At 38.1% G+C, this 15065-nt stretch overlaps 2 protein-coding genes across 3 annotated transcripts in view; both read left to right on the top strand.

Annotated features, from left to right (window-relative positions):
• LOC127842317 (cryptochrome-1-like) overlaps window positions 1-2021 on the top strand; it is a 51798-nt gene extending 49777 nt beyond the window's left edge. For both annotated transcript variants that reach the window (XM_052371753.1, XM_052371752.1), the window contains exon 12: window positions 1675-2021. In XM_052371753.1, the coding sequence (XP_052227713.1) occupies window positions 1675-1775 (101 nt within the window). In that variant the 3' untranslated portion in view covers window positions 1776-2021. The remainder of the gene's footprint in view (window positions 1-1674) is intronic.
• A 6797-nt stretch (window positions 2022-8818) lies between these two features.
• On the top strand, window positions 8819-10069 carry LOC127840306 (uncharacterized). Its single transcript, XM_052368737.1, has one exon. The coding sequence runs from the start codon at window positions 8819-8821 to the stop codon at window positions 10067-10069; it is 1251 nt and encodes a 416-aa protein (XP_052224697.1).
• The last annotated feature ends 4996 nt before the right edge of the window (window positions 10070-15065 follow it).

Genomic DNA, 15065 nt, shown 5'->3' with positions numbered 1-15065 from the left:
CGTTGTCCGTTGTGCGTTGTGCTGTCAACATTTGCCTTGTAAACTCTCTAGAGGCCACATTTATTGTCCAAATCTTCATGAAATTGGGTCAGAACATTTGTTTCAATAATATCTTGGATGAGTTTGAAAATGGTTACGTTTGCTTGGAAAACATGGCTGCCAAGGGGCGGGGCATTTTTCCTTATATGGCTCTTTATGGCTATAGTTAAATCTTGTTAACACTCTTGAGGCCACATTTGTTGTCCAATCTTTATGAAACTCGGTCAGAAGATTCATCCCAATAATATCTTGGACGGGTTTGAAAATGATGCCGGTTGGTTGAAAAACATGGCCGCCAGGGGGCGGGGCATTTTTCCTTAAATGGCTATTGTAAAACCTTGTTAACACTCTAGAGGCCACATTTATTGTTCAATCTTGATGAAATATGGTCAGAAGATTTGTCTTAATGATATCTTGGATGAGTTCAAAAATGGTTAAGTGTGCTTGAAAAACATGGCTGAAAAACATGGCTGCCAAGGGGCGGGGCATTTTTCCTAATATGGCTATATAAGGCTATAGCAAAATCTTGTTAACACTCTAGAGGCCACATTTATAGTCCGATCTTCATGAAACTTGGCCAGAAGATTCATCCCAATAATATTTTAGACGCGTTCAAAAATGATGCCGGTTGGTTAAAAAACATTGCCACCATAGGGGCGGGGCTATTTTCCTTATATGGCTATAGTAAAACCTTGTTAACACTCTAGAGGTCACATTTATTTTCCGATCATCATGAAACTTGGTCAGAAGATTTGTCCTAATGATATCTTGGATAAGTTCGAAAATGGTTTTGGTTGCTTTAAAAACATGGCCACCAGGGGCGGGGCATTTTTTCTTATATGGCTATATATGGGTATAGTTAAACCTTGTTAACACTCTTGAGGCCACATTTATAGTCCAATCTTCATGAAATTTGGTCAGAAGATTGGTCTCAATGGTATCTTGGATAAGTTCGAAAATAATTATGTTTGCTTGAAAAAATGGCTTCCAAGGGACAGGGCATTTTTCTTTATATGGCTATAGTAAAATCTTGTAAACTCTCTTAGAGGCCACATTTACTTCCGATCTTCATGAAACTTTGTCAGAAGATTCATACCGATAATATCTTGGACGAGTTAGAAAATGATGCCGGTTGGTTGAAAAAACATGGCTGCCAGGGGGCGAGGCATTTTTCCTTATATGGCTATTGTAAAACCTTGTAAACACTCTAGAGGCCACATTTATTTTCCAATCTTCGTGAAACTTGGTCAGAAGATTTGTCCCAATAATATCTTGTTATCTCAGGTGAGCGACTTTGGGCCTTTCAGGCCCTCTTGTTCCTTATATGGACTTATGAATCTTCATGAAACTTTGTCAGTATATTTGTTTAAATGATATCTTGGATGTGTATGAAAATGGTTCTGGTCTGTTGAAAAACGTGGCCGCCAGGGTACCCTGTTCACTAGTCATCAAAGTTGGTAAGAACATATTGTTCTAATGACATCTTGGGCTGCAGAAAACAGGTCAGTTCCTTTGAATCTCAGGTGAGCGACTTTGGGCCTTTCAGGCCCTCTTGTTTAGCCATTGTACGATTTATTAAAAATATGATTTGATACAGTCATATTTTTGGATATATTTATTAACTTTCATTTCTAGAAGAAAAGGCTGGTGGTAAAAAGCGAAAGGCTGAAAGCACATCCAAGGGAAGGGGTAAACAGCCTAAGGTGCAAAAAAACATGACAGATTTCTTGATGTAAACTTCGTTGGGAAGTTGAACTTTCAGACTTCCGCTCAAGTGTCATGGTGGAGCAAGTATGAACATCATCTGAAAGTTTAAACATATTTGAATGATCTGATGAAAATATCAGAAAATATTACCTCGTAACAAACAATTATGTTTGGTATATGCATGTATCAATACAATTTGACGATTGTGTGAGTTTGCATCGTTTTTGTTTCCATTAAGAACATTTTGTATCACATTAAAACTATGTGGCCTGATAGTGTTTGTTGTTTCTGAACCTATATGTATATTTAATAGCCTTGTTATAAAGTGTTTGTCATTCTTCAATTTATATGATGGTATTTAGTCTCTCAACTACTCAAGGTAAAATGGCTATGAAGTGCTTTAATATTCTATATATTATATTTAGCTAACGTAAGCTGGAAGAGCTTAAGGTGAGCTTTTGTGATAACCATGTGTCAAGGGAACAAAGTTTCGTCATGTGCGGCCAAAAACAAGGTCATCAAGCCTAAACTTAGAAAAAACGTGAAATCAATCTTGAGGCCAAATTTATGACTTAATTCTTATGAATGTTTATTAAGACAATATGTGTGCAGAGGTGGAATTCGGATAATTAGCGTCCGAAAACTTAAGTCACCAGGTTAAATCTTAGGAAAAAAACTAGTCACTAATCTAGAGGTTACATTTATCTGAATAAAACTTAGATTGTTTTCAAATCATTGTTGTGGACTTCCAAACATCAGTTCAGCTGATCAAATGCTTGAAAAACCATGTTACCAATGTAGGGGCCATTTTTAAAGCTTGATAAAACATTCTCATTCTCAAAATGTTTACATTGCCATTTTCAAGGCCGAGTTCGTTACAATCTTGGTCACTCACGTACTACAACTAGGTCACGGGGTCAAATATTGTTGAAAGGAGGCTACATTGTTCACCCATTCTTGATAAAACTTGGTCATAATGTTGAGCTGTATCATCTTCATGCCCCGTTTGGATTTTGATCATAATGCTTAATTCAACTTGGTAAGGATGGTAATCTTGACTTAACCCTTTGCATGCTGGGAAATGTTGTCTGCTAAAATGTCGTCTGCTGAATTTCTAAAATAAGCATTTTCTTCATTTTATTTCAAAGAATACTATCAGAATAGCAAACAGTTTGGATCCAGATGAGACGCCACGTTCTGTGGCGTCTCATCTGAATCCAAACTGCTTGCAAAAGCCTTTAAAATTCGGTTCCCGCACTGAAAGACTTAATCTAGTTCTTAAACGAGGTAACCAGGTCAAATGTTTGGAAAAAATGTATACCTTTTTAGAGGCCATATTTATGACTAAATCTTGATAAAGCATAGAATGTTTATCTTGTAAAATTTCCGGCTGATTTCGAATCTTGGTCAATTGCGTTCTGCAGACGTTATGCAGGTCAAATTTTTAAGACCTCTTAAAAATCATTAATGACTCGTTTTTCGCTTCACTGGCCAGTGGGGCATTGTCATGGTCCTGTGTCCGTCATGTGTGCGTGCGTTAACTTTCTTTAAACATCTTCTCCTAAAGAAACAAGTCCAATTCTGATTAAACTAATCACAAATGTTCCTGACTAATGGGGTTATTTACCCTCGGGACTTCGGTTAAAAACCATTGCCCGAGCACACTGCTTAACATAGAACTCTGCATAAAAAAGCCGAAAACGGCCATAAAATGGACAGCCCGATTTTACTGGGCTGTACCATTGGTATTAATATAAAACTTTGCAGTGTTGGTGCGGTGCCTTAATAAAAATCTATTGGTTTAAAATATCTAACATTTATAAGAAGCGTTAAAAAGACGCAGTGCTTTACAATGGATGGGCCTAACGCTGTTTAAAAAGCGGCCTTTTTATTGGTTGATGTACTTTTAAAAAGCTGGCGCAGATTGGCCGAAAATTATTATTAAGGATTGCAAGTAGGTCAATCCGTTTAAAAATAGATTTTCCCACGGCTGACGTTGTACTTTAAGAAAAAGTAAACAATAATAGTTTATATGCAAAAATATAAATGAAAGAAAAGGATGAATTAATCCAAAAGAACTTGGAGTTGTTTTATAGTATTATATAACTATGTTTTGTTATGTTACTGTACTTATTGTTAATTATTATCATTAATATGATGTTGTTATTGTATGTTATTGTTTGTATTGTTTTTTAAGGAGGAGAGAGAGAAAGAATAGCCCAATTTTTATAAGTAAAGATGGTGAAAACACACATACTGTTGTATGTGGCATCATCATTACCAGACCCACTGTTCAGTATATACTGCAATGGGTTTGTTGGAGTCTTTAAACTTTGTGATCTGTGTTTTAAATGTTTGAATCCAAATAGGACTATTTTAATATAATACTTATAGAAAAAGGGATACACAGATGTGTAATATGTTTGTGTAACAAAATAATAATATTTGAGGGTTTTCCAGATCACAAAGTGGTTGAACATTGCCACAATATGTTAACATACATAGTCAAGTACCATTTTTATGTGTATATTTAAAGTTTAAACTAAATGCCACACAACAAGATCTAATCATAGGAGGGATATGTTTATATTTATGAACATTAATTAATAGGGATGCCAGAGCCTGATTTAACAGCTCTCAAATGTAGAGTGGAGCTGCATGTGTAAATGCAATTATATGAGAAGGAAAGGAAAACGGACAATATATAATAACACATAGGGAGTGTAACTCTCAATTATATATTAATATTGCAATTGAGTATTGAGTTGTTAAAAAAGTAATGAGTACAAGTTTATGTATGTGGCTCAATGTTGAACACTTGCAGACAGGGAATATAGCCGTAATGCTCCAACTTAAGACCCTGTCTGTATGGAACTTAAGGAGGATTGGGCTATGGAGAAGAAAGGTCCCCCCAGAGTGGCATTAAAACAATATTTAAAAGTGGGTTTAGTAATAAACCCTTATATGTTAAGGGCAATAACTTAAGTGTCTCCAAACGGTCACCTTCATAGGGCCACATAAAAATTAAGGGTAAGACAATGTGCTTTACAGTTAAAAATGAGACAGGGGTAAACCTCTTTAAAATTTGTTCAAATTATGCCTCTGGGGTCAAATTTAACCCCGCCCGGGTCAATAAATTGAACATGTGCTTATATAAAGCCTATTTTGTGCAAACTTTAAAAATCTTGTCCATTACCATTGGGCCTAGTGCTACCACATTAGGTATGAAGTGACATTTAATAGTTCTCTACTTTGTTTGTTCAAATTATGCCCCTGGGGTCAAATTTGACCCTGCCCCGGGTGTCACAAAAAAGAACATATGCTTATATAAAGTCTATTTTATGCAAACTTTAAAAATCTTTCTGTCCATAAGCATAGGGCCTAGGGCTACCAAATTCGGTATGTAGTGACATCTTATAGGTCTTTAATTTGTTTGTTCAAATTATGCCCCTGGGGTCAAATTTGACCCTGCCCCGGGGCACACAAAAATGAACATATGCTTATATTGGGCCTATTTTGTGCAAACTTTAAAAATCTTATTGTCCATAACCATTGGTTCTATTCCTACCAAATTTGTTATGTATTAAAATCTTAAAGTTCTCTACCAAGTTTTTTTCAAATTATTACCCCTGGGCTCAAATTTGACCCTTCCCCGGGGGTAACAAAATTGAACATATGCTTATATAAAGCCTCTTTTGTGCAAACTTTAAAAATCTTCCTGTCCATAACCATTGGGCCTAGGGCTACCAAATTTGGTATGTAGTGACATCTTATAGTTCTCTACCAAGTTTGTTCAAATTTTGCCCCTGGGGCCAAAATTATCCCTTGAAGGCTCCCATTAAAAAGAAGTTCAAGAAAATTTGATTCGTCAAAAAACATGATGAATTATACCTCAATTTTTTGTCTCGTAAACATTTTACGTTTAACAAACAACCTCTACAAAGTTATCATTCCTACTGCCTTTCGGCACCTCATGAACCTGAAAAACTCGTAACTTTATGTTTCCTCAGGCAAATATCTTCTTTGTACAATAAACAATTTCTTCACCTCGTTAACAATGCTGCTTCACTCACGAATGCCTCAAGAATGAAGTAAAGTTCAGGTGATCTATGTCATTAGGTATTTTGCATATGTCATGAACTATATAAGTAACAGAAACTTTGAAACCTATAAACACTTTTTGGAATTTTGGAAAAAGATTCATGATTGAATGAAGGAACTTTCATTAATCTTGTAGAACATGCGTAGAGTTGATCAGCATTCTAAAAATATGTGTAAATAGAAAGAACGGCAATATCTTATGGAGAAATGGAGATATAAATGTACCTTCGTTATAAGCAAAGGACCTGTGCGACAATTCGGCTTTTTAGTCTGTTTAGTGAACACCGTAGTAACGTTTTCCATATATAAAAATGCTCACCCTTCCAACCTTAAGTGCCCAGTGGGACGAGGGATAAAAAGAGAAAGCCACATGCTTCAGTACATTTCAACTTGTTTCGCATTAAAAAAAACAGTGGAGATTCAGGGCCATGATGGCCCTCTTGTTCAAATTTTCGTCAAATTGTTTATCTTGACAATATGAAGACGGAGTTCGAATGTGGCTATGGAAGAAAAAAATCGGGATGTTAATCTTTATATTTTCTCAGCTGATTTTGGATCATGGTCTCATGCATAAGAAAAATGTCTATTTGACTTGTAAAAGAATATTATTTAGGTAAACTAGTCGTTAATGCCAAAATAACAAATAATTGCATGTTTTTTATTCAGATTGTGTTGTCCCTTAGCTTGATTGTTAGTTGTATGTAACCTGACCGATTTTTACAACGCTATAATTTTTACAAGAAATCGTTTGGTCACGTTTTTCTTAAATTAAAAAACCCCTTTGCAATCTTCATTGTCCAGCCATCTACAACGCCATGCATACCTCGATATCTAGTCAAATCTAATTGGTCTCACCGTTGTTTTTACGGGTTTGATCCGTTATCTTGCTGTCAAATTAAATCCGGCTGAATGATCCGTTGTCTTCTGTTCAATTAAAATCCGGCCGAATAATTGGGACAGTAAAGTAAAAACAACGAGACTACTGACTAACAATCGTCATGAGTGTCACATCTGAAAGAATCAGACGGGACCCGGATCTGATGGCACCCGTTCGGACTACACTTAGTGTGGGAGGGGTTCCACAAGGGAATCTACACTTCAAACAAGGGCCACCTAGTCAGCTGTCCAGACGTCCATCATCGGCAGGAAGTAATGTCGAAGAAGCTAAGGTGAATTTAGATTTTGCCAGAAAAGAAGCAGAATTAAGAGAACTTGAATTAGAACTTGAGAACCAACGTGCAAAGTTAAAAATTAAAAGAGACATTTTTACTGCGGAAAAAAAAGAGTTAAAAATTCAAGAAGTGTTGGAGAATTCAGACAATTTTGAAGATCGTGATATTCAGTTAGAAGAAGAAAAACGTTACCGTACAGAGACATTTGTGAGGCAATCCTTGTCTTATTCTACATGTAAGCAAGAGACGCTGAAAGAAACATTGCAATTTTCAAATTTCCTTCTAAAGAAAGAACTTTTATCCACAGGATTTGTGAAATTCAATGATAAAAACAATTCATGTCATTAGTTGAAGAACTTGAACTGTCACAAAGCGAACAGTTGGACTTGTTGGTAAAATATTTAGGTGACAAGTCGTCACCCCAGGCCATATCTATCCGAAACTCTTGCCAAAACGCAGAAAGAGCGCTGAACCAACTATGGAAACGGTTAAACGACAGATTTGGCAGATCTGAAATGATTCTTGATTCATTGAACAGACGATTGTTCTCAATCGAAAGGATTACAGGCAACCAGGGTTATTCGAAGCTTTATGACTTGTTGGACTGGGTTAATGAGGTTAATTATTTGATGACACGTCCCGAGTTTGTTACATTGCTAGGGCACTTCAACACTCCAATGGGCTTAAATCCAGTGATACAGAAATTGCCAGTCACTATTCAGTCAAAATGGATCAACAAGGCAGCGAATTACAAGGAGACTAACTGCGTTGCATATCCGCCATTTACAGTGTTTACAGAGTTTCTTGAAAGTATGGCAGGAAGGTTCAATGATCCAGCATTAGTGATCAGTGACAAACAAAGCCAGAGGTTTGACGCCAAAAGCGTTCCATCCAGCACAAGGACGCAACATCACCTCATAACAAGGAAAACTGATGTTGAAACACCTAGAGTTCAAGTGCCTATCCCATCAGTGCACGAATGCGCCATCCATGGCAAGGGGCATCCGTTGAATGCATGCAGGGCCTTCCGTCAAAAACCATTTGAAGAACGCAAGCAAATTCTACGGGAGAAAAAGATTTGTTTCAGATGTTGCAATTCAAACAGTCATATGGCAAAGGATTGCAAGGCCATTGTTACGTGTCGAGTATGCGACAAAGGTCATCCAACTGCTCTTCATGTTCATAGTGACACAACAACGAGAAGCCACGGCGAGGAGCAAGAAAGCAAAATTGTTTCGAAATGTACTGCTGTGTGCGGCGAAAAGGTTGGTGGAAGGTCATGTTCCAAAACAGTTTTGGTGAAAGTATTCAAGCCCGAAGAACCAGACAGATACATTTATACATACGCCGTACATGATGATCAAAGCAACCGATCCCTTGCAAGCTCGGAACTATTAGATGAGCTTAGAATTGCAGATGCGAGACAGCGATACACACTTTCATCTTGCGCAGGAAAGACAAGTATCTTATCCAGAAGTGTTTCAAATCTTATGGTCTGTGCAATTGATGACTATTGTCAGTAAGGAGTCAAAAACTTAGTTGAGTGTGAAATTTCTAGTGACATATCTGAAATACCCACACCGGAAGTTGCTGCATTGTTTTCCCACCTGAAGCCAATCAAGGACAAGTTCCCTGAACTCATGGAGAATCCGCACATAGGGCTACTGATTGGCAGAGATATCCCAGAAGCACATCATGTTCTGGAACAAGTGCTAGGTAATCAGAAGTAATTGCCTTTTGCACAGAAACTACCACTTGGTTGGGTTTTGGTTGGCGAAGTGTGTTTGGGCCAGTTGCATATGGACGAGACTTGTGAGAACATAAGAACATTCAAGACTCAAGTGTTGAACGCAGACAGAACAACTTTGTTGTGCCCTTGCCAGAATGCCTTGAAAGTAAGTGAGAAAATCAACACAAGCGATGATATTTTTAAGGTCACTAAAGCTGATGATCAAGTTGGACTGTCCAAGGATGACCAGAAGTTCCTTCAAATCATGGACAATACAATAGACATGAGAGATGGTCATTGGACAGCTCCGTTGCCACTAAAGAATCCCAGAGAAAAGCTCCCAAATAACAAGCTAAGTGTTTATAAGAGAGCTACCAGCCTACGGGCTTCACTACAGAAAAATCCAGTGAAACAAGAGCAAATGCACAAGTTAATGCAACAGATACGTGATTCTGGCGCAGCAGAAGAGGCCCCACCACTGAATGAAGACACAGAACGCTGGTATCTACCTTTCTTTGGGGTATATCACCCGCGCAAGCCAAACAAGGTCCGAGGAGTGTTTGATTCATCTGCAGTATTTGATGGAAATTCACCGAACAACATTCTCTTGACTGGACCAAACTGCACGAATAGTCTGCTTGGTGTACTTCTGCGTTTCAGACGTAATGCTGTTGCTGTCATGTGCGACGTGCAGCAGATGTTCTATTGCTTCAAGGTCAACAAGGAACACCGTGATTTGCTTCGTTTCTTTTGGCACAAAGACAACAATCCAAAGAAAGAGCTTATAGAATACCGAATGACGGTTCATGTCTTTGGGAACAGCCCTTCGCCAGCTGTAGCCACCTACTGCCTCAGAAAAGCTGTCGAGACTGCAGATGAAGATGTGAGAACCTTTGTAAACAGGGACTTCTATGTAGACGATGCCTTGACATCACATTTAAAGGAAGAAGAAGCCATTGACTTGATTAAAAGAACGCAAGAAACATTGAGTAGCAGTATTAGACTGTATAAGATAGCCTCTAATTCTAGAGTCGTGATAAGCAGTTTCCCAGTAGAAGACCTCGCAATTGACATGACATCCTTTGACATCTCTACAGATGAAATGCCCGATCAGGCTAGTCTAGGTTTGAAATGGAATAACAATGGCGATACATTTGAGTTCAAGATCAACATTGCTGAAAGACCATTCTCAAGACGAGGAGTAGTTGCCACAGTAAACAGTATTTTTGACCCGCTAGGATTTCTTGCGCCTGTGACAATAGAAGGAAAAATCTTGGTACGGGAAATCATGAATGAGGCCACATCATCAGATTGGGATTAGCCGTTGCCAAGACACTTAGAAGGAAAATGGGACCAATGGAAAAACTCATTAACCTCATTGAATGACATAGCCATTCCACGTATGTACACCATGACCAATTTGACCGCAGAGGATGCACTACACATTTATTCAGATGCGTCTGAAAAGGCAATATCGGCTGTCTGTTTTGTGATGACTGCCACTAAAACAGGGTTTGTGCTCGGAAAATCAAGGTTGGCACCTGCAAACACAACCATTCCACGCTTAGAGTTGTGTGCAGCAGTCTTGGCCACTGAGGTAGCAGAAATTATCTCGGAGCATCTTGATTATCCCATGGAGAGATTCATTTTTCATTCTGACAGCAGAGTTGTCCTCGGGTATTTGAACAATCAGTCTAGAAGATTTTACACATACGTAGCCAACAGAGTACAACTCATCTTGAAACGCACTAATGTCCACCAGTGGAACTATGTACATACATCAAACAACCCAGCAGATCTCGCAACACGTTGTGCGACACCTGCCAAGAAATTGGATGCAAGTATGTGGATTAGAGGACCGAAGACACTTCCGAATGAAACACGTTCTCCCGACACATTCACCCTGGTAGATGAAGACAAGGATAGCGAAATTCGACCTCTTGTGAAGGTTTCAAAAACAGACATTAATCGTGACATAACTGAAACATTTGAGAAATTCTCTAGTTGGAAGTCTTTGATCAGTGCCTTTTCACTCTTGAGAAGATGGGTGCAATCATTTCGTTCAAAACAGAAGCTGAGTCAAGATACTGTTGAATCCCGTAAGGAGACAGAGTTGTTTGTCTTGAATGCAATTCAAAAATACTATTACCTTCAGAGGTAAAGTCGCTGACAGACAAGAAGAGAGTTGGCGTCAAAAGACCAATAGCTTTGTTGAACCCATTTTTGGATGAAAATGGGACGCTACGAGTGGGTGGACGTATACACAAGGCTCCCTTCGATACAGATTTCAAGCATCCAATACTTGTACCTCGAAAATCACACATTGTGGTCTGCTTGTAAATCATTTTCATGTTTTAGTTCACCATCAGGGTAGACTTTATACAGAGGCAGCCATAAGAAATCATGGCTATTGGATAGTCGGGGTGAAACGTTTAGTATCCAGCATCATATACCAGTGCGTTACTTGCCGGCGCTTGCGTGGCAACTTTGTGAATCAACAGATGGCCAACCTTCCTGAAGATAGACTTACCCCAGGACCTCCATTCACATACGTTGGTGTGGATACCTTCGGACCATGGCCAGTTGTGACACGGCGTACCAGAGGAGGGGTTGCAGAGAGCAAACGATGGGCCATCATATTTGTTTGCTTAGTTACCAGAGCATCTCATATAGAAGTGATCGAGGACATGAGTAGCTCAGCCTTTATAAACGCTCTACGACGATTCATCTCTGTACGAGGACCTGTGGAAGAATTTCGATCTGATCGCGGAACCAATTTTGTTGGTGCTTTGAAGGACATTAAAGCTGTTTCAATCTGTGTTGAAGACCCACCCGTAAAAGCATTTCTCAAGGATAAGGAAGTCGCCTGGATCTTGAACACCCCACACGCTTCGCACAAGGGAGGATGTTGGGAGCGTATTATTGGACTAACTCGAAATATTCTTAATGCAATGCTTTTGAATACCCAAGGTCAAAAACTCACACACGAAGTGTTGTGTACATTGATGTGTGAAGTGTGTGCTGTGCTAAATAGTCGACCGATTGGGCCAATCACATACGATCCGCTCAACCCAGTCCTGATAACCCCATCGATGTTGCTGACACAGAAATCTGGACACCTGCCACCTCTGACAACTTCTACGGACATCAGAGAAATCTACGCTTCTCAGTGGAAACATGTTCAAATACTTTCTAACATGTTTTGGAAGCGGTGGCAACAAGATTATTTAAGTAGCCTTCAGGGTCGACGAAAGTGGCTCGAGCTTCGGGATGATGTCAAACCGGGAGATGTCGTGTTGCTGAAGGAGAGTTCGGAGAGAAACCAGTGGCCAGTGGCAGTACTAGAGCGAGTTTTCCCCGGAACTGACGAAAGAGTGAGGTCACTTGAAGTGAGGTTGCATAGAGACGGACAGTCAGCAAAATACATAAGACCTATAACGCAAGTGGTGTGGTTGATTGACTGAATTTTGTGTGTAAAACAGTGTTATGTTTTAATTGCTAAGCTTTATGTTTAATAATTGATTTTATATTCATGTATACCTATTATTCAAGGTTAAGTGTTCAAGGTTAAGCGTATTTTTGCTATTTTTCTTTTCTTGGGATCTTTGATACTTTTTTTTATGTTAGACAAAGTTGTAAATTGATAGTGATATCTTCATGATATCAGACGGGGAGTGTGTTGTCCCTTAGCTTGATTGTTAGTTGTATGTAACCTGACCGATTTTTACAACGCTATAATTTTTACAAGAAATCGTTTGGTCACGTTTTTCTTAAATTAAAAAACCCCTTTGCAATCTTCATTGTCCAGCCATCTACAACGCCATGCATACCTCGATATCTAGTCAAATCTAATTGGTCTCACCGTTGTTTTTACGGGTTTGATCCGTTATCTTGCTGTCAAATTAAATCCGGCTGAACGATCCGTTGTCTTCTGTTCATTTAAAATCCGGCCGAATAATTGGGGCAGTAAACAGATTGTACGCACAGCATAACATTTTAGAGATTATTGAGGCTCCTCAACATGTCCGAATGTTTCGTGGGTTAAAAGTTGTGTTCAGTCATTTCATCATTGACCAAATATGCAAACATGGCTATATGATAACATCATGTATACATAGGACACCTCATTCAATAACTGAACAGATAAGAATATTTGTACTGAATGCGGCAAACGCGTTTAATATTTAAAATTTCTAACACATTTTCGAGAAAAAAAAAATGCCAGTTCACTTACTTATTTACTGGGTTTTATTGCGGGCTTAACCAAATGTTAATGTTAACTATAGTGGATGAACATTATGTTATATAAATGTAATTTTTCGGTTGTTTGTGTTTGTGGTGGGGAGGGGTCTACATGTCTCGTGAAGAGCTCCTGATGTATTTCGCCCGTGTCCTAGAATCGTAAACTTGATTAAACAGAGACACACGCAAGCAAGCAAAGATAGTTTATTACCATTCTCACGAAGAATTAATGTTATACGGTTATATATAAGCGAAACACACACAACACTTGATTATGCAAGACAAGAGGGATTATTTAAATAATCATCTTTTTTTATTTATGTAGTATATAATAATATTTCTGCAAGTAAATGTCAGTGGCATCTTAGATAAAAGCGACTGCAAATATTCAGCAAATCATGGTAACTATAATCAATCATGTAAGAACTTAACGTGTTAATGTTGATTTTTTCGTTCTAATGTATTACACGGTTTGGAAACGACTGGACATTGTATGGTAAAAATAATAATTGCTCAGATTTAACAAAAACAAATTACAGCGCTGCTTACTGACAACACACATATATATGTTATTACAAAGTAGACATTTGAATCCCAAATAGTGCACTCGTGTAATTGTACACACGAGCGGAGATTATATGGTATACAAGCTTACTATGTTAATATAGCCGTCACTGGTCGAGGGTTAATTGTTTAGGGAGATTCAATCTTCAATGTTCGTCCGCAATGCATGTCTTAATTGATCTCGTGAGCTGAAAATATGCGAATATAATCCAATTAAATCGAAACAGACGCACATGTTGAACAAAACGCCATGAATATGTTACGGACAAACACCATGTGCTTTTTCATGAACGCGCAGATAATGCGGATACTTCGACAACCGATGGCCCTTTGATAAAAAAGCCACGCGCGAGCGGAAAGTTCCTCAGTTTTTACGTTAAATTCTGAAGATAAGTTTTTAAGACAGGGCATATGGTCGAGTTGATAAATTGTGTACCCTTTTCTAAAAGGAAGAAAAAATCACTTGAAAAATGGTAGCTTTTTTTGCCCCCCCAAAAAATGAAAATTCGGTCGGAAAACAGCATGAACTCGATGAACAGTAAACATTTGAACAAAATAAAACTACTTTGAAAAATTGCAAGAAAATGTTTTATATTCCAGCATGTATAGTGATCACTGTGCTTTTAATTACTGAAATTTTGATGGTATCCATTGAAATATAAACGAAGCTGTTTTCGTAGGTGAAGTTGCAGACGCTTTGATTCCCGATAAAGGACACTTCGGATATCAGAAAATTTTAACAAATGTGGTACTCTGATTACAGATTTGTATCTTCTACCTAAAATGCATTTATGTATATTATGACTATTCTTACTAAACATTTTGAAGTACGAATCAATGTGCTTAGTCAAGCGCGACATATTGGGAATCTGTGCATTACTTAATTACAAACACCCGTGAAATATAACCAATGGCGTTGTTCGTTTTTTTTTAAATCATATTTCTATCAATTTATTCTATTAATATTATACTTGCATTAAAAAATGAGATTAAAATGCTGTTTCAGAAGAAATATATTTCAAGTGACGACCGAAATTAATTGTGGACGTAATGAACTTGTTTTTTAGTGGTAACTTGAGATTCAGAGAGATGAAAAATACTAAGGATCATGTGGATCAACACGATCGTGTTTAATGTTCCTATGCCTTGGTGCTCATTAGAATCGCTCCATCAAGGCGTAGCCACAAAATTAATAAGAGACTAAAATACCCCTTTATTGTGAGCCCTGCTTATAGGGAGCACTTACTTCTACGCAATTATTAGTGCGATTCACCTGTGACCCTAAATCACTTTTTTGCGAGGCTAAAAAGAATTTCGGGCCTGCAACGCTGCTGATATTTATCTCTAGGTAGCAGTTTTAGGAGATTGATGTTTCATAACATGCTATCTTATATATAAGTAATGATATTAGTACCTGCATTCGGACATAACTATACATGTTTTAGATCAATCATTTCGCTACAAAGAACGTTAGACGGTTGGGTGACTCGAAAACTGGAAAATATATGGTC

This window comes from Dreissena polymorpha, chromosome 1 (genome assembly GCF_020536995.1).
Source record: "Dreissena polymorpha isolate Duluth1 chromosome 1, UMN_Dpol_1.0, whole genome shotgun sequence".
NCBI classification, from domain to species: Eukaryota; Metazoa; Mollusca; class Bivalvia; order Myida; family Dreissenidae; genus Dreissena; species Dreissena polymorpha.
This window is presented reverse-complemented; position numbering and strand designations above follow the sequence as displayed.

Bases quoted from the DNA above. Each gene is read 5' to 3' on its own strand.
- LOC127840306 (XM_052368737.1), top strand. From the start codon at position 8,819: ATGGACGAGACTTGTGAGAACATAAGAACATTCAAGACTCAAGTGTTG.